The sequence below is a fragment of the Geotrypetes seraphini genome, chromosome 16, assembly GCF_902459505.1.
Source record: "Geotrypetes seraphini chromosome 16, aGeoSer1.1, whole genome shotgun sequence".
In the NCBI taxonomy this organism is placed as follows: domain Eukaryota; kingdom Metazoa; phylum Chordata; class Amphibia; order Gymnophiona; family Dermophiidae; genus Geotrypetes; species Geotrypetes seraphini.
In genome coordinates this window covers 39,777,800-39,804,100 of record NC_047099.1, presented here as the reverse complement: position 1 = coordinate 39,804,100, position 26,301 = coordinate 39,777,800, and the positions used below count along the sequence as shown (strand labels likewise).

Sequence of the window (26,301 nt, the reverse complement as noted above, 5' to 3'; positions counted from 1 at the left end):
ACATATCTGGCCTGACTCGGCTCTGATCTGAAATCTCTAAGCAAAAGCAGGATTTGCGATGGGATGGCATTGTTACCTTTTGTCTGAAGGGTAGAGCTCCACAGTCAGCACATCGAGTGCATTCCAAGAAGCGATGCTAACCCCCCCAAAGAGACATAGCAGGGCAATCATGGCTGACTCACTGTTCCCAAAGGAGAGGAAAAAGCAACTAATGCAAGACATGATGCTGGAACCAGCTGCAGAAAGAGAAATGGAAGACTTAAATAACATACTTATCTTGTATAGAGAGCCATAGGAAATTTTAAGAGAGTCCTATTGAAAAAAGGGCCCAGAAGAAAGAGATACCACCTATCTACGCAATAAAGGAACTTTTTCAAAATGAACTTATCAGACCATATGGGACTAAATTCTATATATAACACTGAAAAATCATCACCAAAAATATGCATTAACTTCTATTCTATAAATAGCACTCCCAAGTTGGGCAATATTTACAAAATACCGTATATACGTGAATATAAGGTGAGACCCCCATTTTTCCCCCAAAAAGGAGGAAAAATGGTTGACTCGAATATAAGTTGGGCAGCTTAATATTCAAATGCCCTGCCCTGCCAGGATCTGCACCCAGCGAGCTTTCTGCGCTCCTGCCCTGTTGCTAATCCAGTTGGTCGCTCGCTGCCATGAGTTCCAGCTTCACATCTGCTCCTTGGAGCTTACCACCTCATACTGAGGACCCTGTATTAAAATTAATTATATAAGCGTGTATATTTTGTGAGTTTCTTCTGCCCACAACCTGGGTCCCTTCAAGCTATTGTTGTGGATCTTCAATGAATCCTTAAGCATACAGAAGATAATACATGTTTGTGCATGGAAGTTGGGAATCGTGTACACTGAGTGGATTTATTATTGCCTCTAGCATACAGTATTTAGAGAGTGGACATTGGTGCAAACATATAAGAGGAGTCCATCAAAACAGTAAAGCTCGCCTACTCATTGACTTCCCCTTGTAGAAACAACTCATTACAACAACAAATTGTCTTTTATATATGTAGATATCATTATAGCCTCATTTTATTGAAGAAAAATCTCAGCAATCAAATGAAAATCTAATCTTTGACAGTAAAAAGACAATTCTATAAGCTGACACCTAAATTTAGTCACCAGTTGCATGCATGTTTTTACAGAATGCTAGCACTTCTATGCATGATTGGTGACAGTAATTAAAAGTTACATCTACAAACTAGGCGCTCTTTTGTAACTGGTGTGCATAAGTCACATAGCGCACTACTGCAAGGTGAATTGAGCATGGGCATGTTATGGGCATGTTATGGGCATGTGACACATGCAACTTATGGAATACTATCAGTTACACCTTAGAGATGCTAACATACACCAGCTATTGACATGGCATAAGTTGGCATGCCTTTCGGCACACCAAAGTGGATTTGCCCAGCTATTCTACAATGAATTGGTGCTAAATGCACCTCATTTTGATGCCTACATCTTGGTGCCAATTTATAGAATTGACCCATAACTTTTCAGTCTAAGAAAACTGTGTTTTTCTTGCAATGGATATTTAACCAATATGGACGATGAGGGTCCAAGAAAGGAACAGAAGACTCTGGTGTCCATCATAGTTGAAAGAACTTTATTGCAATATACGATGTATTGAAACTATCAAAGGTAATTAGTTTTAATACAGTGGATATTGCAATAAAGTTTTTTCAATTATGGTGGATGCCAAAGTCTTTTTGCTCCGCTCCTGAGCCATCTCCGCTTGTCCTCTCAATTCTTGTTGGGTTACATGCAATGGAATCATACCCAGCATCCTAAGGCGTCCAATTTTGTCCATGAGGAGAGCAGAGACGATGTTTCCTGGCAGGACGGCGAGGGTGCCCAGGAAGCTAACAAAGTAAATCATGTAGGCGTTGTTGTCGTCACTGAAGTCCAGCTGACAGCCCTCCTTGCTGTGCAGGAAGGTGCTATTAGTAATCCTGCTGTTGATGAACTTATACTCAAACAGGTCTGTAGGGAGGAAGGGAAGGGAAGGAAAGTTAGTAGAGCTAATCTTGGCAACAGGTGTGGAGTTCAAACATTGTTACATAGAGATGTTTTCTTAACGTATGCTGGAGTAATTTTCAATCTCTTTGCTACTTCTGCTGACATGACTAATGATAACAAGAGATTAATAGCAATAATTATCCCAGGACAAGCAGGCATGATATTCTCACATGTGGGTGACGTCATCTACAGAGCCCCAGCGCGGACAGCTTTTCAAGCAAACTTGATTGAAGTTTCAAGTTTGCTATGTTGCACCACGCATGTGCATGCCTTCTTGCCCACTAGAGGGCGCATCCCCACCTCGTGGTCCTCAGTTCAGTTTTTTCCGCGGAGCCAGAAGCCCTGTGGAAATTGTGCTCTCTCTTTTTTTGCCTTCTGACACCGCGTCTGAGTTGTTTTTCTCGGTCGCTGTGCTTGCTTTATTTTTTTATTCGTTCGTGTGTTTGTTAATCGTCAAAAAAAAAAAAAAAGATTTTTCGTTCGGCTCCGGGGCTCCCGGTAGCCGCGGCCGCGGGACCTCGTTCCGTTCCCGGCCGTTTTTCGATTTCATGTCCCGTCCTTTGACAGGCTTTAAAAAGTGCACCCGGTGCGATCGGCTACTTTCTCTCACCGATCCCCACCGGTGGTGCTTACTTTGCCTGGGTCCCAAGCACCCCACCGATTCCTGTCCCAGGTGCTCGACTTTTCAGCAAAGAGCTCTCCTCCGCCGTCGTGCCAGAATGGCGGAGCTCTTTGCTGTCGACCCCGTGGAGCAGGCCTCGACGTCGGCCTCGGCTTCGGCCCCGGCCTTGACCTCGGCCTCGCCGAGACATCCTGCTTCCTCGAAGCCGACGGCCTCGACTTCGAAGTTGACGGGGGGTAAGTCCTCTCTTCCTTCCTCAGCTCCAACTTCGAAGAAGCCATCCTAGGGATCCTCGATGGGGGCGGGTGGGTCATCCTCGGCCCCGCCCCGAGCGTCGAAATCGGGTGCCCCGCAGGAATACTCGAGACCGAGGTCGCCCTCGAGGGAGCACCCACCGGCCCCGGATCTACCAGCCATGATGGCGGTGCCGGCTTTTCAGGACTTGCTCTGTGCCCTCATTACCTCAGAGCTGTCCGGCGCCTTAGCGCACCTGCAGCCGGCTTCGGCGGCCTCGGTCTCGGTGCCCTCGACTTCGGCCCCTGGGGTGGCTCCGGCCTCGACCCCGACCTTGCCCTCGACCTCGGTCGACCAGCCAGAACGGAGTGTGCGGCCTCGGGACAAGGTGCGGAGAGTTCGGAGGATCTCTTCCACTTCTTCCTCGTCGAGGTCCTCCCGGGGCTCCTCGCCCTCGGGTCGGCCTCGGGCGAAGCGCCGGCTGAGGAAGCCCAAGCGTTCGCTCCTCGCCGACCGGGGCTGAGATGCTACGTGTCTCGGAGCTCCGCCTCGATAATCCGAGGTTGTTCCGTTCCTCCGAGGGAGGGTTGTCGAGAGACTCCTCGCCGAAACGGAAGGGGCAGACCTCGGTGCCTCGTACCCCGGGGACTTCACACAGGGGTTCCTCGGGGCATAGGCGGTCCCCGACCCCGTCGAGATCGCTCGGGGCGGCCTCTTGGGGCTCGGGGTCTGGTAGGGAACCTCGTTATTCCCGTGAGGCTTCCCCTTCCTTTTGGAAGACGCAGGCCTCTCGATCGCCCTCCCCACCGTCCAAACCCTCCTCCTTTTCCAGATTTGTACTTGATATGGGGAGGGCCTTGGACCTGGATCTGGTTCACAATACACCAAGGAGTTTTTGGAGGAGCAGGATTTACCTTCTCCCCCGAGGGAGACCCCTCGTCTGCCTCTTAATAAAGTCCTCCATCAGACCTTCCTGAGGAACTTGGATTCCCCTCTTACAGTCACAGCGGTTCCATCTAAAATGGAGTCGAAGTACCGTACCATCCCATGTAAGGGCTTCGAGAAAGCGCAACTGTCTCACCAGTCATTGCTGGTGGAGTCGGCGTTAAAGAAGTCCCAGCCTTCTAGGGTCTCCGCTGCGGTCCCTCCTGGGCGGGAAGGGCGGACTTTGGACAAGTTTGGTCGCCGCCTCTATTCCAATTCCATGATGGCGGCCAGGGTCCTTAATTATGCTTTCACGTTTTCATCTTATCTGAGGCAGATGGTGAAGGCATTACCCCGTTATCATGGGGTCACGCCGGATTCCCATAAGGGGGACTTTGGTAAATTTATGGCCAACTTGTCACAGCTGCGCCTATACCTCTTTCATGCGGTTTACGACGCATTTGAGTTGGCCTCCAGAGTCTCTGCCTTTGCAGCAGCGATGCACCGTCTCGCATGGCTCCGAACGGTGGATATGGACCCGAACTTGCAGGAGCGCCTAGCCAATCTGCCATGTGTCAGATCGGAATTGTTCGATGAGTCCTTGGAGGCGGCGACCAAACGCCTGTCCGAACACGAGCGCTCCATCGCCTCCTTGGTCCGTCCTAAACCACGGGTAACGCCGCAGAAGCCATTTAGACCTCCACCGTGGCGATACCCTCAAAAGTCTACACCAGCATTCTCGAGGCCTCCGCCCAGGCGCCCACCGCAGCAGGGCAGAGGGGCCCAGCCGAAACCTCAGACGCAAGGGGCGTCTAAGCCGGCGCCGTCTTTTTGACGTGATGAGCGGATGGGGGCGGGCCCCCTCTGCACTCTCTCCGGACCCCCTGCCCATCGGGGGCTGGCTGCGGGCCTTTCATTCGGCCTGGACTATGATCACGTCAGACGCTTGGGTGCTCCATCTCGACTCCGAGGGTTACTCGCTAAACTTCTCGGCCACGCTGCCGGAACAACCGCCGGGGGCATCTCTTTGCAACCGAACCCACTCCTATTTTTTCAATTGTGGAAGGACAATGAACTTGGTGGGACAGTTAATACATGCTGCAAGATTCATCATTGCTGCTTATTAGAAGACAGCCCCATCTTTAGCTCACTGGTACATCCATAATATAACTATCTGCTTCTATACCGCAGTACCGTGAAGTTTACAAAAACAACATAGCTACAACTGGATGAGATGTCCTAGTTACCTAGATACTTAGTAAACAAATAGGTTTTCAAGTGTCTCCTGAATTCTTGATAGGTGCCAGAAATCGCGATCAAGAGATTTAGATCTTTACCCCAAGATGCTGCCTGATAGGATAAAATTAGCTTATGCTTTTAAGGGAAAAGGTGGATTAGGCAGGAATGGCAGTGACTGTAAAGTTCTCTCTTTCATCAATGTAGAGGTAGAGAGTTCCAATGTTTCCCTCTCCTGGTACTGATGTTCTGTATAAATGGGAAGGGGTCCCTCTCCAGCATATGATTATATTGGTGGGGGGGGGGGTTTCTGTCCTTCTATAGGTCATATGTTTTGGAATATTAAAATGAAGCTCATGTTTCAGCCACCATAGAAGTGGTTTAGGTGTGGTAAGGACAAAAATCGTGACAGAATTCAAAAACACATGGGATAAGCACAGAGGATCCTTATATAGCAAGAGGAAGCAATCAACGCATAACTAAAATGGCCTTGTTTGGTACAATCCCAAACAAGAGCACAGAGGGGTGTAACTTGCATGGACCATGATGCTCTTCATCTGCTGTCACGATCATATTACCTGTGTTGTAGAAGATAGTGGATAGGAAGGTGCAGTTCTTGAAGAATGTGTTACTGGATGTCACATCCTCAAAGTAGCACTCCTCAAACAAGGAGTCCACGAAGGTGACCGACTTGAGTTTCAAACCAATGAACCTGTTAGGCAAAAAGTATTCTGATATCACATGTGCCACTTCTGGGTAACCAACCCGGTCTAGAGTGTCTCGTGGGCAACAGGGGACTTTTTAATTAGGCCACAAAATATTCATTTGCTCTATAACTGAAATAAACTATACAGTTGTAATTAGCAAAACTATGCCCAATGCAGCCTGTCAACTTTTATTAATGTTTTATATCCCTGATTGTATTATTTTTAACAATATGTCTTGCATAATGGTGCTGAAAATCATCAAACTGTTCCTTCTCTTAATTCAGAGACATAACATTCAGATCTTGAAATGTAGGCCGTGGGTGAAAAAAGTTGTGAAAATGTGCAGAAGTGGCTCAAACACAAATAAAGCCTCATTGACAGTACTGTAAATCCTTGAAAACCTCAGGAAGTGAGGTAGGATATTTCAACTTACTTGTCATTGAAGTATTTGCTGTTTTTGTGGATCTGATTTTCCAAAGTGAAATTAAAGGTGAAGTGTTCCACAGTCTCCTCTTTGAAAACTTTGGTCCGTGACGTGTAGTCGATGTGCTGTAGATGTTTGATCATGTCTGGGAACCAGACAGTCAAACCATAATAACTGTTGGAAGGAGAAAGGAAAAACCTTGATTAAAGCCTTGCCAAAGCCTGCCTGTCAGGACCGCTAGACTCGGGTTTTGAACTTTGCAGCCAGGGTGATTCCAATTCACAGACCACAGAGGTACATTTATAAAGGACTATTTATTTATTTATTCATTCAATTTTCTATACCGTTCTCCCAGGAGAGCTCAGAACAGTTTACATGAGTTTATTCAGGTCCTCAAGCATTTTTCCCTGTCTGTCCCAGTGGGCTCATAATCTATCTAATGTACCGGGGGCAATGTGGGGCTTAAGTGACTTGCCCAGGTTCACAAGGAGCAGCTTGGGTTTGAACCTATAACTCAAACAGTGTGCAATCCTCACTCAGCAGGATAAACCATTCAAAAACAGAACAGACCAACTTGTGACGTTCTTCATCTTTCTTTATTCAAAAACTTTTTCTTTTTTTCTTATCAATCTTGCTCCAATGCTCAAAAGGACATTTGAGCAAGATTGATAAGAAAAAAAGAAAAAGTTTTTGAATAAAGAAAGATGAAGAACGACTGAATACTGTTCCATTTTGGATTGTTTATTTGTATTGGGTTTTGTCTTCACGGAACACTATTTGGGGACTTGAAGAGATTGGTAATGGTTACTATCTCCAGCTGCAGATTGAAGACCCTTTCAGGACGCCATTTTGAGATAAGTTTTTTTTCCTTTATATTTTTAGTCCCAGGTTTGGGACTGTTTGAGGGTTTGGTAGGGAGGTGGTGCTATGATGTGGCAGATGTAACCGTTACCATTTAGGATGGTGTATATCATTTAGTGAGCACCTTTCACTTATTTAACATTATTTTTCATTAGGGTAAGATCCATTATATAATTTTTTGTTTTGGTTTTACTGGAAGGCTCAAGAGTAGTTTTTATTTTTTCCCAATTATTTTTTGTATTTTTGATTAACATAGGTGCCACACCAACCTAATACTCACCTGAAGGACATGGTGAACCACACAGCCATCATCATGAGGGTAACACGGCGGTACTCAGGAGTGAAACACTGTAGGAAGTTGGCCCAGACCTGTGAATCCAGAATCAGAAACAAAAGCATTAGGAGTTGTTTCCTCCCAATAGAAGAACAAAGGCAGTTATATATCGACGCATTTAATATTTCCCTGTGCCTGGTCCTGCCCTCATATCAGAGTCAGGAAGAGAGAAAAATAAGTGAGATGTCGAAATGGACTGTAACGGATATTGGGGCTCATTTTCAAAGCACTCAGACACACAAAATACTTTAGTACTTTGTCTAAGTGCTTTGATAGAAGAAAAGTAATTCAGTCTGTAGGACAGTTTTTAAAATCGAGTTACCTGCTGAGAGAGGTTCAACAAGCGGATGGCCCAGCGCCGATACCAGGTGCCAGTGTCCAGCTGGATCTCAATCAGTTCATCCTCCTGCTTTATTGTTTTTATTTGAGTCACCTGACAGAAATAGGATATTTAGTAGGCTTAAGAAATATTCCTTCTGTTTAGATTGCTCCTGTCCCACCCTTATTTCCTTTGATCCTCCAGTGATCCAAAACTCAGCTATAAGGTTAATTTTCAACCTAACAAGATCTGAACATATAACATCATATTATTGGAAGCTGCACTGGCTCCCAGTAGAGGGGCGAGTACTTTTTAAAGTTGGCTTTATCTTTTTATAAAATATTGCATGGTTTGCTCCCAAAATATTTAGTCGATTCATTTTTGTTTGCATCATTGGAGCATATTTCATGCAATTCTTCTTTTTTCACTTTCCCTCCGGTGAAAGGCTATTCTCACAGAAAATATATAAGTAATCAATTTTCTTATCAGGCGTTTACTGGGATTTTGAATTTCGCCCTTTAATTGTTAATTCTGCATCTTATATACAGTTTAGAAATTATAAAAAAACAAAATAGTATGTGAAATTTGATACAGATTGAACTGGGGTTTTTTTTTAACTTTATATATCGTGTAAATTTGCTGATAATTTTCAGTTCACATTGAACCGAAAGGTATTGTAATTCACAAATAAACTTTTATGTCATGTTATGTTCATCTGAGACATGGGAATATTTATTCCTCCATTTTCTGTCTCCTTCTTTTGCTACCTTCTTCAGAGGAGATACTCTGTGGCATCCAGAGTAAAGGAAGCAGATGCCCTTAAAGTTCGTCTAATTGAATGATCTGTTCACTCCTACAAGGAATTGTGACCAGCACCTATTCCTGACATAAAGGATCTCAACTGCGTGGAGAACTGATCATTCCTAAAATGAGGTTAAACATGTGACAACATTCATGAGTTTTAACACAGAGAGAAGGTAGTAAGTTCTTACAGAGAACACTCGTTCTGGGTGACCTTTGGCCCTCATATTAGTGTCATGTACTTGTTTCAGAACCATCCAGGCCTCATCATGCTTTCCATTCTGTAGAAAAATCAAAGCAGAATAGATGAGACATCAAAAAACCGAGACATCCTGGCATAGCGAAGAAGCTCCAAAATCTCCTTAGAGTGTTGTCTTGCAATTGTGAAATGGTACAATAATTCTGCCATTTCCTTTCTCCATGAAATGCCCAGAATGCAAACACATTTTACCATCTTCCCAGACCTGTAAGAGACCCAAAATTCTATGAGTTCGGTCTGCCCCTATCTCTGTGATACCCAGAATGCAGTGGCTTTACCTCCAGAAAGAAGCGGGGACTCTCAGGCATGGAAGTTAGAGCTCCAATAGCAAAGACAGAGGGGAAAGCACAGACCAGCACAAAGACCCGCCAACTGTGGAACTGATATGCAGAGCCCATCTGAAAGCTCCAGCCTGGGAGTTAGTAAAGAAGATTCCATTTAGCTTGCTAAATACATGTGTTATATAGATACAGTCTATATCTATATTGAGAGCATGCTCAGATTGAAACATTGGACAGTACTGAAAAAGACATGAACAATTGATTTGCAATACTGGGGTTTTTTTTTCAACCAGACACTTTCTTTCTGCTCTTTGGATTCCCAGCACAGTCACAATTGGGGTTGAGATTTGTCACCATGAGCTTTCATTGTCAACTACCTGAGAATATTTCCCCTTCCTTCACCACCAATGTAATTCCTCTGATTAGTGATGGTCCTAAACCAGGGGCGATGCACCAGAGTTCATTTTGTGATCCTGCAGTCATGGACTCTAACTTGGTCACTAGCTGTTACCCCTAAACAGTGACCACAATCTCTTCTTTGCCTTTCGAGTTCACTACAAAGTTGCATCCTTCTCCTGTCAACCTCGTACCTCCCCTTCATCCTTCACCCAAATAGCTCAGGAAGCTTCTCCTGTCTGGCCCCTCCCCCCATCAACTTCTGCTGACTTTTCTGCATTCTCTGTAATCACACAGGAAGAAACTGCACAACTTCTGTCCTCATCCAAGCCTACTACATGCCCCTCAAACCATATTCCCACCCCTCTACTCGACCCCATCTGATACTGTTATCCCTCCCATATTCTCAATCTATCTCTTTCCACTGCAATTGTCCCTGCTGCATTCAAACTTGCGGTGGTTAAGCCACTTCTCAAAAAACCCTCGCTGGACCCCTCCTGCCCGTCCAACTATCGCCCTATCTCCCTTCTTCCATTCCTATCCAAGATACTCGAGCATGCTATTTTCCGTTGCTGCCTGGACTTCCTTCAACTCGACAGATTCTCAATCCTCTACAATCTGGTTTTCGCCCCAACACTCCACAGAGACTGCCCTCACTAAGGTCTGCAGTGACTTGTTCATAGTCAGATCTAAGGGCCTTTACTCTATCCTTATCCTTCTTGACCTGTCTGCTGCCTTTGATACTGTAAATCTGCCTTTGATACTGTAAATTTACTCCGTGATTCTGTCCTCTCCTGGTTTGCCTCCTACCTTTCCCAATGCACCTTTAGTGTATGTATTGGTGGGTCCTCTTCTGCTGCTACCCTGCTCGCAGCTGGTGTACCCCAGTGTTCTGTCTTAGGACCTCTTCTTTTCTCTCTCTACACCTCTTCCCTCGGTGCCCTGATCTCCTCCCATGGCTTCTAGTATCATCTTTATGCTGATGACTCCCAGCTCTACCTCTCTACACTTGAAATTTCACCTATAGTCTAAAAAAAAGTCTCTGCTTGTTTGGCTGACATTGCTACCTGGATGTCCTGCCATCATCTGAAATTAAATATGTCCATGGCTGAGCTGCTCCTCTTTCCTCCTAAACCCTCTGCTCCTCCTCCTCCTTTCTCCATCTCTGTAAATAATACTGTCATTGTTCAAGTCTCCTCTGCACACAACCTTGGAATCATCTTCAATTCTGACCTCTCATTTTCTACGTATATCCAACATGCTGCTAAGACCTGTCATTTCTATCTCTTCAATATCACCAAAATTCACCCCTTCCTCCCTGGGCACCCTACCTGGATCCTTGTCCAAGCTCTCGTAACCTCACGCTTAGATTACTGCAAACTACTCCTAACTTGTATCCCTCAGTGTTGCCTCTGCTGCACAACTCATCTTCTACCAACCTCGCTATGCTCATGTCCACCCTCTCCTTAAGTTACTTCACTAGCTCTCTATTTGCTATCGTATACAGTTCAAGATCTTATTGCTGACCTACAAGTGTGTTTATTCTGCTGTCCCTCAATATCTCTCCTCGCTTCTCTCCTTATACACCTCCCAGAGAACTCCATTCCTCAGATAAATCACTCTTAACGTTACCCTTCTCCTCCACTGCCAATTCCAGACTTCGTTCCTTTCATCTAGCTGCCCCCTATGCCTGGAATAAATTACCCAAGTTTATCTGTCAAGCCCCTTCCCTAAAAGCAGACTGAAAACCCACCTTTATAATATAGCTTTCAATCCTTAACCCTACTCCTCTGCCTTCGAACCCAACCAGATGATTAACTGTTCCCCTTAACTGTATCCATGACATCTTGTTTGTCTGTGTTGCCTGTTTAGCTTGTAAGCTCTTTCGAGCAGGGCCTGTTTTCTTACTCTTTGTGACTCTGTACAGTGCTGGGTGCGTCTGGTAACGCAATAGAAATAATTAATAGTAGTAGTTGAAGACCTAACTCAGACATTGAATCAGGTTCCTTCTACACTGCAGTGCACTATCATCGGGCAAATGGGCTGTCCCAATTTGCAATGTATTTTAATTCTCCTAAACTGAATAACGTAGGCATGGAGTTACTTAGAATACAAAGAGAACATTGTATGAACAAAACACTCTTCATAAAAATAAGAAGTCTTGTAACATTACAAATACTGTGCTGTGAATGACTATCTTTTTCAAATATAAACATAATCATTATATTTAGCATGGCTATGTGTTTAAAATGATTAGTGATTCTGCAATAGTTCTTGCAAAACTTCCATCCAAGTTTCTGTGTCATCATTCCACTCGGGAAAAGATGGAGAAAGAAATTAATCCATTTCTCTTACCATAGTGAGGAATAATGGCCCAAGCCATAGCAGAGGCGTAGATCCCCCCAATCATCCAGAACATGCAGAGCCAACTCAGATGTTCTCCCCTCTTCTCTTGGGCCAGGAACTCAGAGAAGTAGGAAAAGACAATAGGGATGGAGCCACCAATTCTAGAAAGAGACCAAGCTTTAATACACTCAAAATTGGTATTAACTCTTTATTTGTCTTAGGGATGAGGAATCTCTCTGCTGATGCCTTGATATTTTGGCACTGTGTCAGTATATAAAATATCAGACCTATCATCTTTTCCTAGAATAGAAACATAGAAACATGATGGCAGATAAAGGCCAAATGGCCCATCTAGTCTGCCCATCAGCAGTAACCATGATCTCTTTCTCTCTCTGAGAGGGCCCACCTGCCTAGCCCAGGCCCTCTTGAATTCAGACAGTCTCTGTTTCCACCACCTCTTTTGGGAGACTGTTCTACGCATCTACCACCCTTTCTGTAAAAAAGTATTTTCTCAGATTATTCCTGAGCCTATCACCTCTTAACTTCATCCTATGCCCTCTCATTGCAGAGTTTCCTTTCAAATGAAAGAGACTCGACTCATGCACATTACATCACATAGGTATTTAAACATCTCTATCATATCTTCCCTCTCCTGCCTTTCCTCCAAAGTATACAGGTGGGAGAGGGTAGATATGATAGAGACATTTAAATACCTACGTAATGTAAATGTACATGAGTCGAGTCTCTTTCATTTGAATCCATGTCTTCATCAACAGATAGATTTATTGATACCTACAAAAGAATAATGCTAAGTGAGCTTTGACGGAGGCTTCAATAGACGAAACCTAAGCACAGTACCAGACAGAGCCCAGAAATAGCTAGGAAAAAGGGTAATTTAAATTAAACCAGTAATTTAAAGAGAGGGTAAGGTTGGGCAGACTGGATGGATACCGTTATTTACTATGTTATTATGTTACATTTCTGTCCTCCCACAATATAATGACTTTGAGAGAGTGGAATTCATCAGTACACACTAGGAAAGCCCTGAACCATAATAAGGCAGTTTCATCGATCTTATTCTCCGCTAATCTGGATAATAAAATGTCACAGTCCAAAGTGTCGAAGGCAGCACTCATTCAACAGGATGAGTAGTACATCATTGCCCTTGTCCATGTACTTCCAGCAATCATCTAGTATATCAAGCAGGACTGTTTCGGTGCTATGGAAATCAGCTTTTTCCACTGATGACATCATAACAAGTAAAGTGGATCTTTTAGTTATAGGTTCATGAGTGTTTTCTAAGAAATGAGTGAGATCCAAACTATCTGGAGTATTTATAATATCAACAGCTCCCTCTTGTCTCATTTCTCTTACACCACCTGGTACAGGGATCTTTGTTTTCACTCTTTTTTATTTCAGAATCTCAGCACAGGTGGAGCTGGGCATATCTCTTTCGATAATTCATCCTCCTGGAGTAGATCTTTTATGGTTCTCAGTTCTTTCAGCTATGGATTGTATGTCAGTGATTTTCTTTTCTTTGTATTATAATACCTTTTCTCTGGGTGTTTTGAAGGAGAAGGCAATCTTTTGGGAGATTATTTCGGGGGTGTAGCCTTTTTGTTTGAAGGATTCAGTCAGGATGTTGAGGAGTTTATCTCTGTCTCTTGGGTCACAACACATGTGGTGGTATCACGTTGCTTGGCTGTGTATAATTGTTTGTTTGTTTTTTATGTGATGGGTGGAAGCTAGAATTGTGCAGGTAGCTGCATCTGTCAGTCGGTTTCTGGCAAACAGATGTTTTTTATAGTCATCGTTATATATAACCCAGCATTACAGAATTTTGCACAGCCAGATATGTGCACAATAAACATCAATAATAGGTTTATTTGCACCCAATTACTGATAGTTGATGTTAAGTTGTGCAAGCATCTCGGCAGCATGTCCAAATTTAGGTGCCCAGGTGCGACTGGAACACATATTTGTACCCCCATATTTTGCCAAGACACCACACAACACAAAAGTACCCATCTCCATGAAGGTAAAAGTGTGCACTGATGATTCCTCGAGGTCTATTATTTTGCTCTTAATGGAGCCGGTCTTTTCTGCTCTCTAGATGTTGCCACTTGAAATTTGGATCAAGAGAAGAGGACTGCCTACTCTGACAAGTGATTCAACTGAATCTGCCCTTCAAGAAGAGAAGCCACTAGACTCTAGAGGTTTTTCAGGTTCTACAAAATTCTAGTCTGAGTCTAAGGTGGCCTATCACTGCCCTGGCAGGCCACGACTTTGCTTTTTCATTGAAATTCTTTGACACATTAGATTATTGTAATGCATTACATGTAGTCAATAAAGCTGTTTATTTATTTAAAAAATTTCTTACCCACCTAACACCTAGGGATCCTTTTACAAAGGTGTGCTTGCGGTTTTAGCGCACGCTAAAATGCCCCGCGTGCTAGCCGCTACCACTTCCTTTTAAGCAGGCGGTAGTTTTTCAGCTAGCGCGCGCTAAGAGAGCCCCTAGCCAATAAACAACTCAAACATATAAAAATAAAAAGAGTTTCTTATTTAACTCTACATTTCATTCCTCTTTCTTAATATCAATATTCAACCACAGTACTCTGCCACAAACAAGTGAGTTTTAAATAACTGCCTAAAATGTACAATATTTCTGCATATGATAACTGGAATTAGTGGCTTCCTGTTCGCTTTCAGGTTGATTATAAATTGTTGGTTGTGGTTTTTAAATTTTGCTTAGTCAAGTACCTCAGTATTTTCGACTGATCCTCAAGTTTTATCAGCCTTCTCGTGTTTTGTGCTCCAAAAAGAACCATTTGCTTTGCTTATCCGGGAACTCAGAAATACATTATGTAATTATAAAGAATGCTGCATTCTCAGTCAGGTGTCCAGTGTTAGCGACAATGTTGCCCGACTGTTTGAGAAAGGTTTCTGCATTGCCTTTTTTTAAGACATACATTTATTTATTCAGGCATTCTTTTCTACTGGTGGACCTGGGTGGGTACCCATTCTTGGCTCAGGCCCACTCAGTGGTGGCATCTCACGCCCCTGCCTGTAGCCTGACATCTGCCCTCTCTCTGAATCCCCTTATCCCTCCTCGGTGTACCTTAGCAGCTGATTCATCTTTGCAGCCTACATTAGCCTCCACAGGCTGCATCCCACCATCCCTGACATCACTTCCTATTTCTTCACTGGCACAGGATGTTGCAGAGGGAAACCAGCGGAGGCTGGCACAAGCTGTGAAAATTAATCACTGCAGCCCTGGGACACCGCTGACCTACACCAGAGAGGGATGGGTAGATTCAGAAAGGGAGCAGGTGATAATCTGTGAGAGTCAGGTCAGGGAATTGGGAAAGACAGAAGAAATACTGAACTAAAGTTAACTCTGGGCCCACCCATGGCCTCTACCCTATCCTCATCCTTCTCAATCTGTCTGCCGCCTTTGATACTGTTGATCACTGCCTACTCCTTGATGTATTGTCCTCTTTGGGAGTCCAGGGTTCTCCTGGTTTTCTTCCTATCTCTCCCATTGCACCTTCAGTGTATGCAAAAGTGGCTCCTCCCGTTATTGATTGGTGTACCTCAAGGCTCTACCTAGGACCACTCCTTTTCTCAATCTACACTTGCTCACTTGGAGAGCTGATCTCCTCCCATGGCTTCCAGTATCACCTCTATGCTGACGACTCCCAGATTTCTCTACTGAAACCTAGACCAGAGTCTCAGCCTTCCTGTCCGACATTGCCACCTGGATGTCTCACCGCCATCTAAAATTGAATATGGCTAAAACAGAGCTGCTGAGCTTCCTGCCTAAACCCACCTCCGCTTCCCTCATTCTCTGTCTCTGTGGACAACACTCTCATTCTTCCTGTTTCGTCTGCTTGTAATCTTGGGGTCATCTTTGACTCCTCTCTCTCCTTCACCACCCAGATACAATATATCGCTAAAACCTGCTGCTTCTTCCTCTATAATATCACCAAAATCCAACCCTTCCTCTCTGATCACACTACCAAAACCCTTATCACCTCACACTTAAACTACTGCAACTTGCTACTCTCAGGCCTTCTGCTTAGCTATCTCGCTCCCCTCCAATCCATCCAGAATTCAGCTGCACGACTCATATTCCGGGAGAGCCGCTATATCCGCATTACCCCTCTCCTAAAGTCACTTTATTGGCTTCCCATCCATTTCCAAATACAATTCAAATTCCTCTTACTGAACTATAAATGCACTCATTCAGCTGCCCCTCACTATCTCTCTTCACTTATCTTCCCCTATGTTTCTCCCTCCACGAGCTCCACTCAGCTGGTAAGTTCCTCCTATCTGTGCCCTTCTCTTCTTCTGCCAACTCTAGACTCTGTCCCTTCTACCTTGCTGTGCCGTATGTTTGGAACAAGTTGCCTGAATCCCTATCATGGGCTCCATCTCTGGCAGTGTTCAAGGCCCAGTTAAAAGCCCACTTCTTTGAGAGTGCTTTCAACTCCTAGCTCCTCTCACCTTGGGTTCTGTATCCCCAACCCTATATGTCATATCTGTCCAAGTTAGATTGTAAGCTCTTCCGAGCAGGGGCTGTCTATTAAATGTAAAAATGTACAGCACTGCTGATTTGTGTATTATTTTGTTTGTTTGTTTTTTGTAACCCACCTTGAAATACAGTACTTAAATAAAATAAACAAACATGTCAGTAGCCCTTTTAATTCCTTCCGGTGCTGTATTTGGAGCAAAGCTGGCTCATTCCTGTTTCTCATCAGCATGAGTCTAACAAGCTATAATGTGAGCGCACCACCTCTGTCATTATTCATGCTAGGTAGGAACTTCAGAGCCTGACTATTCGGTAAAGGTGGTGCAAATATTCATGGAAGTGTCTAAATAGGTGCTTCAACAAGTTTTACTCCAGGCCCCTAGGGTAATTATTTCTATATTAATTACCCTTCAGTCAACTTCTACATGCTGGCTAGTAAAAGGTTGGCTTGGGTGAGTGCCTATTTTCACAGTGGATGATAATTCTGGAGAAGAACAATTAGCAGGGCTCAGATCAAACTTACGACCTCAAAAATAACGGAAGCTTTTTCTTCAGTCACTCTGGCACACACATGGGAAGTATTTTCCCTCAGTTCTGTGCTGTTTAAGCCCCCAAACCAGACTGCACTCTTGAACTTGAAAATCAAGAAGGACAGACTTACCCGACTCCAGAGATAAGTCTGCAGAAAAGGAAGGTTCCATATCCCTGCACAAAGGAGGAAAAGAAGGCAAAGACACTGTTGACTGAGAGGGAGATTAGGAGGCACTGTCGCCGGCCAATTCGGTCAGCCAGGCCTCCCCATAAAAATGCGCCGACCATCATCCCCAGGTACACGATGAGGCCTAAAAAGAAGAGCAAACAAAACTGTTAGACTGGGATAGCAGAGAGCACTGCAGGGCACTACTGAGGTGCATTCACAAAGCTCCAAGTGGAGGTACAGGATTTCCTAATACTGGAACAACAGGGGTGTTATAAGTTGGGAATGAGGTGTCAGACTTGTATTTGTGTGTGACATCGAGATGCTGGAAACGAGCAGCACCGAGATACATGTGAGTGTGGAGAAGGTTCCAGTATTAGAATAACAGAGGTGTTATAGAAGAGGGTGCTGCCAGGCAGAACTGCTTGCAAAGTACCAGCCTTCAATAGAGTGCATCTACCATCCTCCCTTTCTAGCAGTCCTAATTTCAAGTGGAAATGGTAGCCTGTCACAGCAATGTAAAATGGAGATGGGGCTGCAAACAGAGCCAAACATGACTTCCCTGTAATGACACTGTGGGTGGGAACTACACCAAGGACTTTAAGTTACTTCCACTCTTTCAAATGGCATAAGAAAGCGCTCTGTGCCCTCATAAGAGACTCTTAAGAACTCATACAATTCTTTGGGGAATACCGAGCCAGTGACCTTCAAGTCACTCTTACGGGAGCTACAGAGTATTCCAAAGAGGAATTGAAAATCTCTCAAAATCTTCTCCTCCCCCCAAATCCCAAACCTCTCCTACTTTTGTGTCACCTCATCTGCCTTCTTGCATCTACTAGCCGTGAAGCAGCAGAATTAACAAGAGAGATTACTCTTTATACAAAGTGCCCTGTTTAGACAGGTTTCCTTGCAAAGAACTCGAGCGGAAAGTAAAAACGTCAAACAAGCCAAAAAAGAATGTATTTAAAACAAAACGGTCTTGTACTTGCTGTGCTGGGACTGGAAGAAAGCAAAGGGAAATAGCAGGCTAGGAGTATGTGGCAGAAAAGCAGATGAGCGCCTGAAAGCTGAGTGTGGGCTGGTATAATGCTATTTCAGGCCTATTTGCCATCTGGATTGGCACCGCAGTTACAGCACTGCTGTGTATCACCAGTATGTCTTGTGTAGTAGCAACTCCCAGTTGCCACCCCTTCCTGTCATGCTTCTGCTGCTTTTCCATTAAGACAAGTATAGTGGTGATGTCTGGGGAAGTGACTTACAGCTATCCTTGGAACCAGGACTGTTCACAGTTGTTAAAACACATGAGACTGTGTTTCAAGTTTCAAGTTTATTGGTTTTTAATATACCGACCATCAAGGAATATCTGGACGGTTTACAATAAATCTAAAAAGAGATAAAAGTAAGATAAAATTGTGAAAAATTGCAGGCAGACCTTAGGAAATTGGAAGACTGGGTGTCCAAATGGCAGATGAAGTTTAATGTGATCGAATGCAAAGTGATGCACATTGGGAAGAATAACCCAAATCATAGTTGCCAGATGCTAGGTTCCACAATTTGGGGTTAACACCCAAGAAAGAGATCTGAGTGCTATTGTACCTCACTTCTTCAAACCTATACCCTGAGATGTATTCTAAGATTCTCCCAGGTTAGCTTACTAACTTTTCCCCCTCTGAATCAGATTTGGCATGACATAATGTTTTGAAAAGATATTTCACTTTCCCCAAATTGCATTTCAAATTTAATTGTAGGATGACAATGGTTCAGATAAACCAAGAAGGATTCCAACTCCATAACCCGGACCTCCTCCATCGGTAGAATATATCATCCAAAAAACTGAAGGATGGATCCATTTCTCCTCTATTTGGGCCATAAACAAGTTAGCAATAGTGGGGGCAAAAGAAGTCCCTATTGCTATACCTGAACACTGTTGATAGAATCTATCCTCAAAAATAAAATAATCCTGCTCAATTCAACCATAAACTGGGTAGGAATTGTTGAGGACATGGTAGCATCTCCAAAAATGCTTCTAGACCAGTGGTTCCCAACCCTGTCCTGGAGGACCACCAGGCCAATCGGGTTTTCAGGCTAGCACTAATGAATATGCATGGAGCAGATTTGCATGCCTATCACTTCCATTATATGCAAATTTTTCTCATGCATATTCATTAGGGCTAGCCTGAAAACCCGATTGGCCTGGTGGTCCTCCAGGACAGGGTTGGGAACCACTGCTCTAGACAATCTAATGTTTCATCTTAAGCTATTCTTGTATACAAAGAGCATACATCAAATGTCACCAACAAGCAATCAGATGTAGCCAAAACCTGCATAGTATCCTTGATATATGACTTCATCATCGATAAGCAAGGTCTAATACAGGGGTGTCAAAGTCCCTCCTTGAGGGCCACAATCCAGTCGGGTTTTCAGGATTTCCCCAATGAATATGCATGAGATCTATTAGCATACAATGAAAGTAGTGCATATTCATTGTGGAAATCCTAAAAACCTGACTGGATTGTGGCCCTCAAGGAGGGACTTTGACACCCCTGGTCTAATTAATTTATCTATAAACTTGCATGATCTCTCCAATAAGGAATCCCTCGCCAACACCATCGGGTGGCCTGGGGGGCATCTTGAATCTTTATGGATTTTAGGAATGAGATAAAAATCTGAAACCTTGAACTAATATATATCCATCTTCCCTTTCATCATTAGCTAATAAATTTGATGGGCTATACCAGGGGTAGGCAATTCCGGTCCTTGAGAGCCGGAGCCAGGTCAGGTTTTCAGAATAACCACAATAAATATGCATGAGATAGATTTGCATCTCAAGGAGGAAGTGCATGCAAATCCATCTCATACATATTCATTGTGGATATCCTGAAAACCTGACCTGGCTCCTGCTCTCAAGGACTGGAATTGCATACCCCTGGGCTATACTATCTGAAGGATCTTCGTATAACTCCACATAACTGGCACCATCAGACAGCTGATGTTGGGCTTCTTGTAAATATTGTTCCTTCCCCAAATGACAACCACACCGCCCTTATCAGCACAGCGGATCACAATGGATTCATCAGCTGATTTAAAGCATCCATTTCTTCCTTTGTTAAATTAAACCTGTGAAACCTTGAATTCTGCTCCATTTTCTCTATATCTTTCAAAACCAGTGCCCTAAATGTCAAAAACACCAGGTAGAGGTATCATAAACTATAGAATGGTAATAGGCATTGCCCCCCCCCCCCCCCCACTTCCACTAAAATGAATTTTCAGTTGAAGTCGTCTATTAGAGCCAGGCATGGGGAAGATTCAGTGACTTCAGAAGTCTATAGGACAGAGCAAACTGAATTAGAACCCGAATCTTCAGGTTTCAAGTTCCCTTCTGTAATCATTAGGATCCTCTTTCAACCCTTACAGTCCTTAATAGCCATAACAATGTTTGAGGTGCAAAACATGTTTTGCTGGCAAATTCTCTCCCTCCACCCCCATTTGCTAATCATTGTGTGTTGATACAGGGGCTGATTCTCTCTAGCCTCATGACTCCTCCACCAAGCTCTTGGCAACCATCTTGGCTAGACAGCCTTTCAACAAACTTCCCTGAAAAAAAGAGAGCTGGGAATATATCCTGCCTTTAACTAGCCAAGAAGATTTGATCTCATTTCCCTTCCTTCCATTCTCAGAAGCACATGAATGCTTTAGACCAGTGTTCTTCAACCACCGGTCCATGGACCAGTGCCGGTCCACAGAAATTTCCTGTCGGTCCACAGGGCCAGCACGTGCATCAGGCCCAAAACAGTATTCTTCAACCGCCGGTCCACGGTGCGATCGATGCGGCGTTATCTTCGAGACAGCTCCCTGTTCCTAACTGATTCAGTGCACAAAGCCACGGGCAGTGGCTCCTACAGGCATCCTGTGCCTGAACCGGAAGCCTTCTCTCTGACGTTGCAACGTCAGAGGGAAGGCTTCCAGATGAGGCACGGGACGTGCAAGGTGCAATTAGTACTATTATGGGGGCGGGGTCTGGGGTGGACATTGGGTAGAGATGGGCGGAGTCTGGCCCACGACTTAGCCCAGTGTTCTTCAATCCGCCAGTCCACGGACCGATGCCGGTCCACAGAATAATTCTTTTATTTCTGCCGGTCCATAGGTGTAAAAAGGTTGAAAAACACTGCTTTAGACCTCTTGTCATTTGTGTTATCAAAGAAATAGATTACGCACTAAGATATCTTATGCTGCGACACTATCCCAACTATCAAAATCTTTTTAGCATAGTAAAGCATTCCTAAAACGGAATCACAAGTTTTCCTATGCACTCTCTATTATGTCGAGTTGCACTTCCTTAGTTCTTGGTAACTGAATTATACCTGCCTTGGGGATCTAGAACTGCATTCTTATGATTACTTTATTAGGAACACCGTAAGTCTTAAAATATATTCTGTTGTTCTAATAAATATTAAATTGGGCAAAGACTAGATGGGTTTTATGGTCCTTAATTGCCAGTTTATGAATAGCTTCCACTGACTATGCAGGCTTCGAGAATGCAACAGCCTCAGTGCCAGTGAATATTTCTATTGGCAAAGAGCCTCCCATATGCCTTTTAAACTATGGGATGTTCCGTTAAGTCTAAACTGCAATATTGTACATTTAGGTTTTTGCCACACTTGTACACTGTTGCAAGGCCAGACCTGCCACATGGCAGAAACTCATGGTAGTGCCCAGAACCCTGGGACCGAGTCCAAGTTTCTAAGAGTTTTATAATGCTTATTATTACAGTAAAAAGCAAAACCTTTGAAAAGCAGCTGCGATTCTTAAGTCTGCCGATATCTTATAATCGATATGCAAGTCTTCTAAGAGATGCCTCTTTGTTCTGGGCTAGTCTAGAGAGCAGAGAGGTCGTGCGTGAAGGTAAAATATCAAGAGGCAGCAAGGTTGAGATGAGGGATTCAAAAGAATCAGTCCCTTGCCATGTGATCCGTGGAGGAGGGGAGCAGATAGGCTAGGCTTGGGATTTCTTATCTGGGCCAGCAAGAGGGGTGCCGCTCAGAAGAAAAAAGGTTTTAAATCAAGGCCGACCCACCTAATTCAAATGGTTCTTTGACTAAGGCACGCCAACAGATTTACCACATGCTAAATGCCATGCGGCCCACAGTAAAAGGACCCCTAAGTGATTATATGCCTAACTGCCAATCATGCATGTAAATGCTCCTATTCTATATTTGGGTGACAGCATATAGAATTTGCCATTCACATGAATAGATTCTGTGCTTTGTTTAAAATCATAGCTTCAGATCTCACCATTGTAAATTAAGATATCTTGTTCTTTACTTTCATGGAAAGGCTTTTTTATCTTTAATTAGTGTGCCAAAAATATCTGTAATGACACTTAGCAGGAACAAAAATCGCTTTGCAACTGCAGAGTGAGAAATCACGCCAGGCAGATCTTGTGAAAATGTGTAAATTTCATCAGGTTTATTAAGTGTTCACTTGATCTGTTCAGTCTCCGGTGTCCCCTTGGGACCAGTGGTAATGGAAGTGGTGCAGTCTGGAAATATAATTTCATTTAATAATATGAAGTTCCATCTGTTAGCACTGCCCTATGCAAATGAGCTATATCTGTATGTGTCCAACTCTATTTCTGGAAATGGTTTGCAAAGAATAATTTCTCATTCATGTGAGAAGAACTAGGTTCTTATCTCTGTAAGTGTGCAACTGTCTTTAAAAATAAACTAGAAAAGGAAGAGTCCTAATCATTTTCCCAGGATAGGCTGATTCAGTCCTTAGATTACTCCCACCCTTGTTTTGTATACAATAACTAATTCCAAAATCCCTCAATATTAGCAGGACTATAAAAAGGCAGGATCTGGACTAGCCTGTTTTGGATACAATATATATAAATATGGAACCAGATGATAAGCTCTAAAAGCCAAATCCTGTTCTTATGAGCTTGCTAATTTCAGAGTCTGCACCTGTTTGGAGAAAGAACAGAAGAATTGGAAATAACGGGTTCCAGCATCCATAAGGAGTGTTTGCAGTTTTTCTTGCAGGCCAAGAAACCCTGAATGATGTTGCTGCCTCTGCTTATGGAGGTTGTTATGATTTCCTCAACTAGTTCTATATTCTGAGTGAAAATGCAGAACAGTGCAAAATTCAGATAAAAATGAAAATAAAACAGACTTACCAAGCATTCCCTTGTTTGAGTCAGACAAGCACATGTCTTTCTCTGCACTAGGCAGGACAAATCCCACCACAAAGATCTCTACCCCATCAGCCATGAGGGCCAGTCCTAGAACAAAGTACAGTGTCCACTGGAATCGCCCATGGCCACATTCTTGCAAGATTGTCTCATACTGTTGGGCGAGTTCCTCCTTGTCCTTCTTCTTTTCTCCTTCCAAGTCATCAAAGTCTCTGAACTCACTGACAATCTGTTGATTGTTGGTGAGGTGGTCTCCTTTCATGGAATCAGCATGAGGGATGCCCTGGTATTCTCCCTCATAGATCTCATCGTCTTCATCATGGCCCTCTGTAGCATCACTGGAGGCCCCTTCCTCATCATTTTGTTGGTCACCCCGATAGTAACCATCTTGTGGCTGGTAGTCATCATCATCATCTTCCTCAAAGCGAGTATAGGAACGCTTGGTGTATTCATCCTGCATTCGGTCCACGCTTCGGCCCACCTTCTTGGTGGCATGTCTCTTAACTTCCTTGGCAATGTCTTTGGCCCCTCGTATAAAAGCAGTCCGATCTCTGAATGCTTCATCCATGTTTGAATCTTGAACTAATGAATTATCTGTGCTGGTCTTTCTTGTTTCAGAGCACAAAGCTGTCAATCCGTTTTGTTAGCTTTCAGCACCTACAGCTGTGGACAGCTCCTTTTCTCCAGCTTGTATCCAAGGTGTTGACGACTTTCAATAACACAGAGGCCAAAAGGACAATTTTTTTCTAGCTGACTAGATAGGAAATAGTCCAGGTCACAAAATAAATCTGATTTGTTAGTTTTACTTTTTGATACGTTCCAATAAATTTAATCCAAATTTGTGAGGACAAGGTACTGATTTAATGTAGGATTAATGTCCACGCTGCATTATTATCAGTTGCCTAGAAACAAAACAGAGAAGACATGGTTAGCAAATAAAAGACACAGTGTTTATCTTTTACTATCAAAGGATTTTTTTTTTATATATACAGGAAGGATGGGCCTGATATTCAGCCAGGGCAGGCAGCACTTAAAGTTAAGCACCAACACTAATACTTAAGTTTTTGCATGTCTATTCAGTGTCACTATAGCAAATCCTAATATGCACTGCTGAATATGCATGTAAGCAACTATCCATGTGAAAAGCAATTCTATAAGCTGGTGCCTAGTTTATAGAATAGCAGTGCTAATGTATATGATTAATGCCAATTATTTGTATTTATTTATTTTAAAAAATGTATGAATCCCTTAAATCTAAGCAATGTATAAAAGCATTTACATCCGCAATTTCAAAGACAAACAAACATTGTAAAAAGCAATAAACAAATAAGTCAGTCTCCCCCCACAAAATTTCCTTATTACAGAATTATTCAAATCTAAAACAAATAAGCAGAGTTAGAGAAAGGCGTCCACAAACAATTGTGCTTTTAACAATTTCTTGAAAGACACACAATCTTTGCATACCTGGAATTGAATTCCAGAGATTCATTACCGGCAATTGAGAAAAAAAAATCGATATTCTAGATTTTGTATAGCGAATCCCATTTTTTTTTAAACTGATGAGCAACATCCCTCCCTCAGATCTCAAACATCTTGCAGGTTGATAGATTTCTCACAAGCTTTAAAAGCAAGTCGGAGAAGAAGAGTACAATATTTGATGAACTGAACAGGTAACCAGTGGAGAGCTTTTAAAATCGGAATAATATGGGCATTGGCGCTATTCCATAACATACACCTTAATGTCCAACTGAAAACTTGACTTATTGGCAGCCCTGAAGGACTGGGACTGAATAGCACTGCATCAGGTCCTAACAGCCACATCAACTCAAAAGAAACAGGGAGTGCGGGCTATTTTTAAAGAGCCCATTTAGCCAGATAATTCTGGGAATGGCAATGTTGGGTTGATCATGATAGTTGGGAAGCCAAGAAGTCTAAATTTATGATGGAGGAGGAGGAAGGGTGCAATACTATGGATTGCCAAGGGTGTCAAATAAATTGCAGAATGAGTGTTCAAATTACGTACAACTGTATTCCTTTTGGCTTCTTTACTGCACCGTAGTTTCTCTGATCTGTGACAAATTTATGTTAAGAATAGGAACTAGTCAGCACATTCAACTATAACAAGGTTATAAGGACCTGGTTTTATATTAAGAATATTTATAGGAGAACCTGAATCGATTAGTCATTCCTAGCCTCCATTCTAGCTGATCAGATTATGCCAATGTGTGTGCAGCAATTTCTATAGCTTTGTTCAACCCCTCCCTTCTAGCTTGGAAATGGAAATTAAGGGGATACAGAGTGACTTTGATGGGGGGAGTTATGGAGTTGGCGCTTTTGCCCGATTGAATTCCTAAATGTAGTTTCCTAATTCAGGTAACATACAAAATGGACACCACAAAAGTCTCATTTCTAGCTACGAATAGAGAGAAATAAATCCACGAGCTTTTGGTCTCTGCTTGTTGACATTGCTATCTTCAGCTGAATTTGTTTTAAATTGTATTTGATTCTGTATCTTTCTATCTATTTCTGGCTTTTTAGTAGATGTTAAAAATAAAGATAAGGAGGGGGTGGTGGTTACAGTATTTCTCCCCTCTTCACAGCCAGAATTCAGCATGTAATCAGTGGCTCTGGAAGAAAAAAATCCAAATTACAGTGTTTCTGTAAAGATGCCGGTGTTTCATTAGCTTGTTGTCACGGCAACTGCAGTAAGTGATGAAAAAAAAAATTGGACCACCTCTGAAGGATGAGTGTTTTGTCACAATGATTGATTTTTTTTTTTACAATGAGTCACATGGAGGTGTCCACTATCAGCATTTCTTTCTCTGCTTTAATAATGATTCTTCCCCTAGCTCTGAAACTGACCTGTTGTATAACTGAGGATGATTTACTGCATGGCACTGTGTGAAAGAGCTATTTAATCTTATGGCTTCCAAGGCTACAGCATGTTGGCATCAAGGAAATGATGGAAACCTGGAATACCTTGGGGAAAAAAAAAGGCAGTTGAACAGGGTGGTCCACCAGTGCCAAGACCTGACCAACATTTTGTCCCTTACAGCAGCGTTTCTCAACTTGGTC

At 43.2% G+C, this 26,301-nt stretch overlaps 1 protein-coding gene across 1 annotated transcript in view; it reads right to left on the bottom strand.

Annotated features, from left to right (window-relative positions):
- Nucleotides 1–26,301, bottom strand: part of SV2A (synaptic vesicle glycoprotein 2A) — a 37,626-nt gene that overhangs the window by 5,760 nt on the left and 5,565 nt on the right. Inside the window, exons 2-12 of the mRNA XM_033925178.1 lie at nt 23,212–24,128; nt 17,001–17,181; nt 11,815–11,966; nt 9,061–9,194; nt 8,715–8,804; nt 7,726–7,836; nt 7,350–7,438; nt 6,218–6,382; nt 5,656–5,789; nt 1,822–2,025; nt 77–236 (exon numbers count right to left, since the gene is read on the bottom strand). Coding sequence (XP_033781069.1) covers nt 77–236; nt 1,822–2,025; nt 5,656–5,789; nt 6,218–6,382; nt 7,350–7,438; nt 7,726–7,836; nt 8,715–8,804; nt 9,061–9,194; nt 11,815–11,966; nt 17,001–17,181; nt 23,212–23,794 — 2,003 coding nt within the window. The 5' untranslated portion in view covers nt 23,795–24,128. The remainder of the gene's footprint in view (nt 1–76; nt 237–1,821; nt 2,026–5,655; nt 5,790–6,217; nt 6,383–7,349; nt 7,439–7,725; nt 7,837–8,714; nt 8,805–9,060; nt 9,195–11,814; nt 11,967–17,000; nt 17,182–23,211; nt 24,129–26,301) is intronic.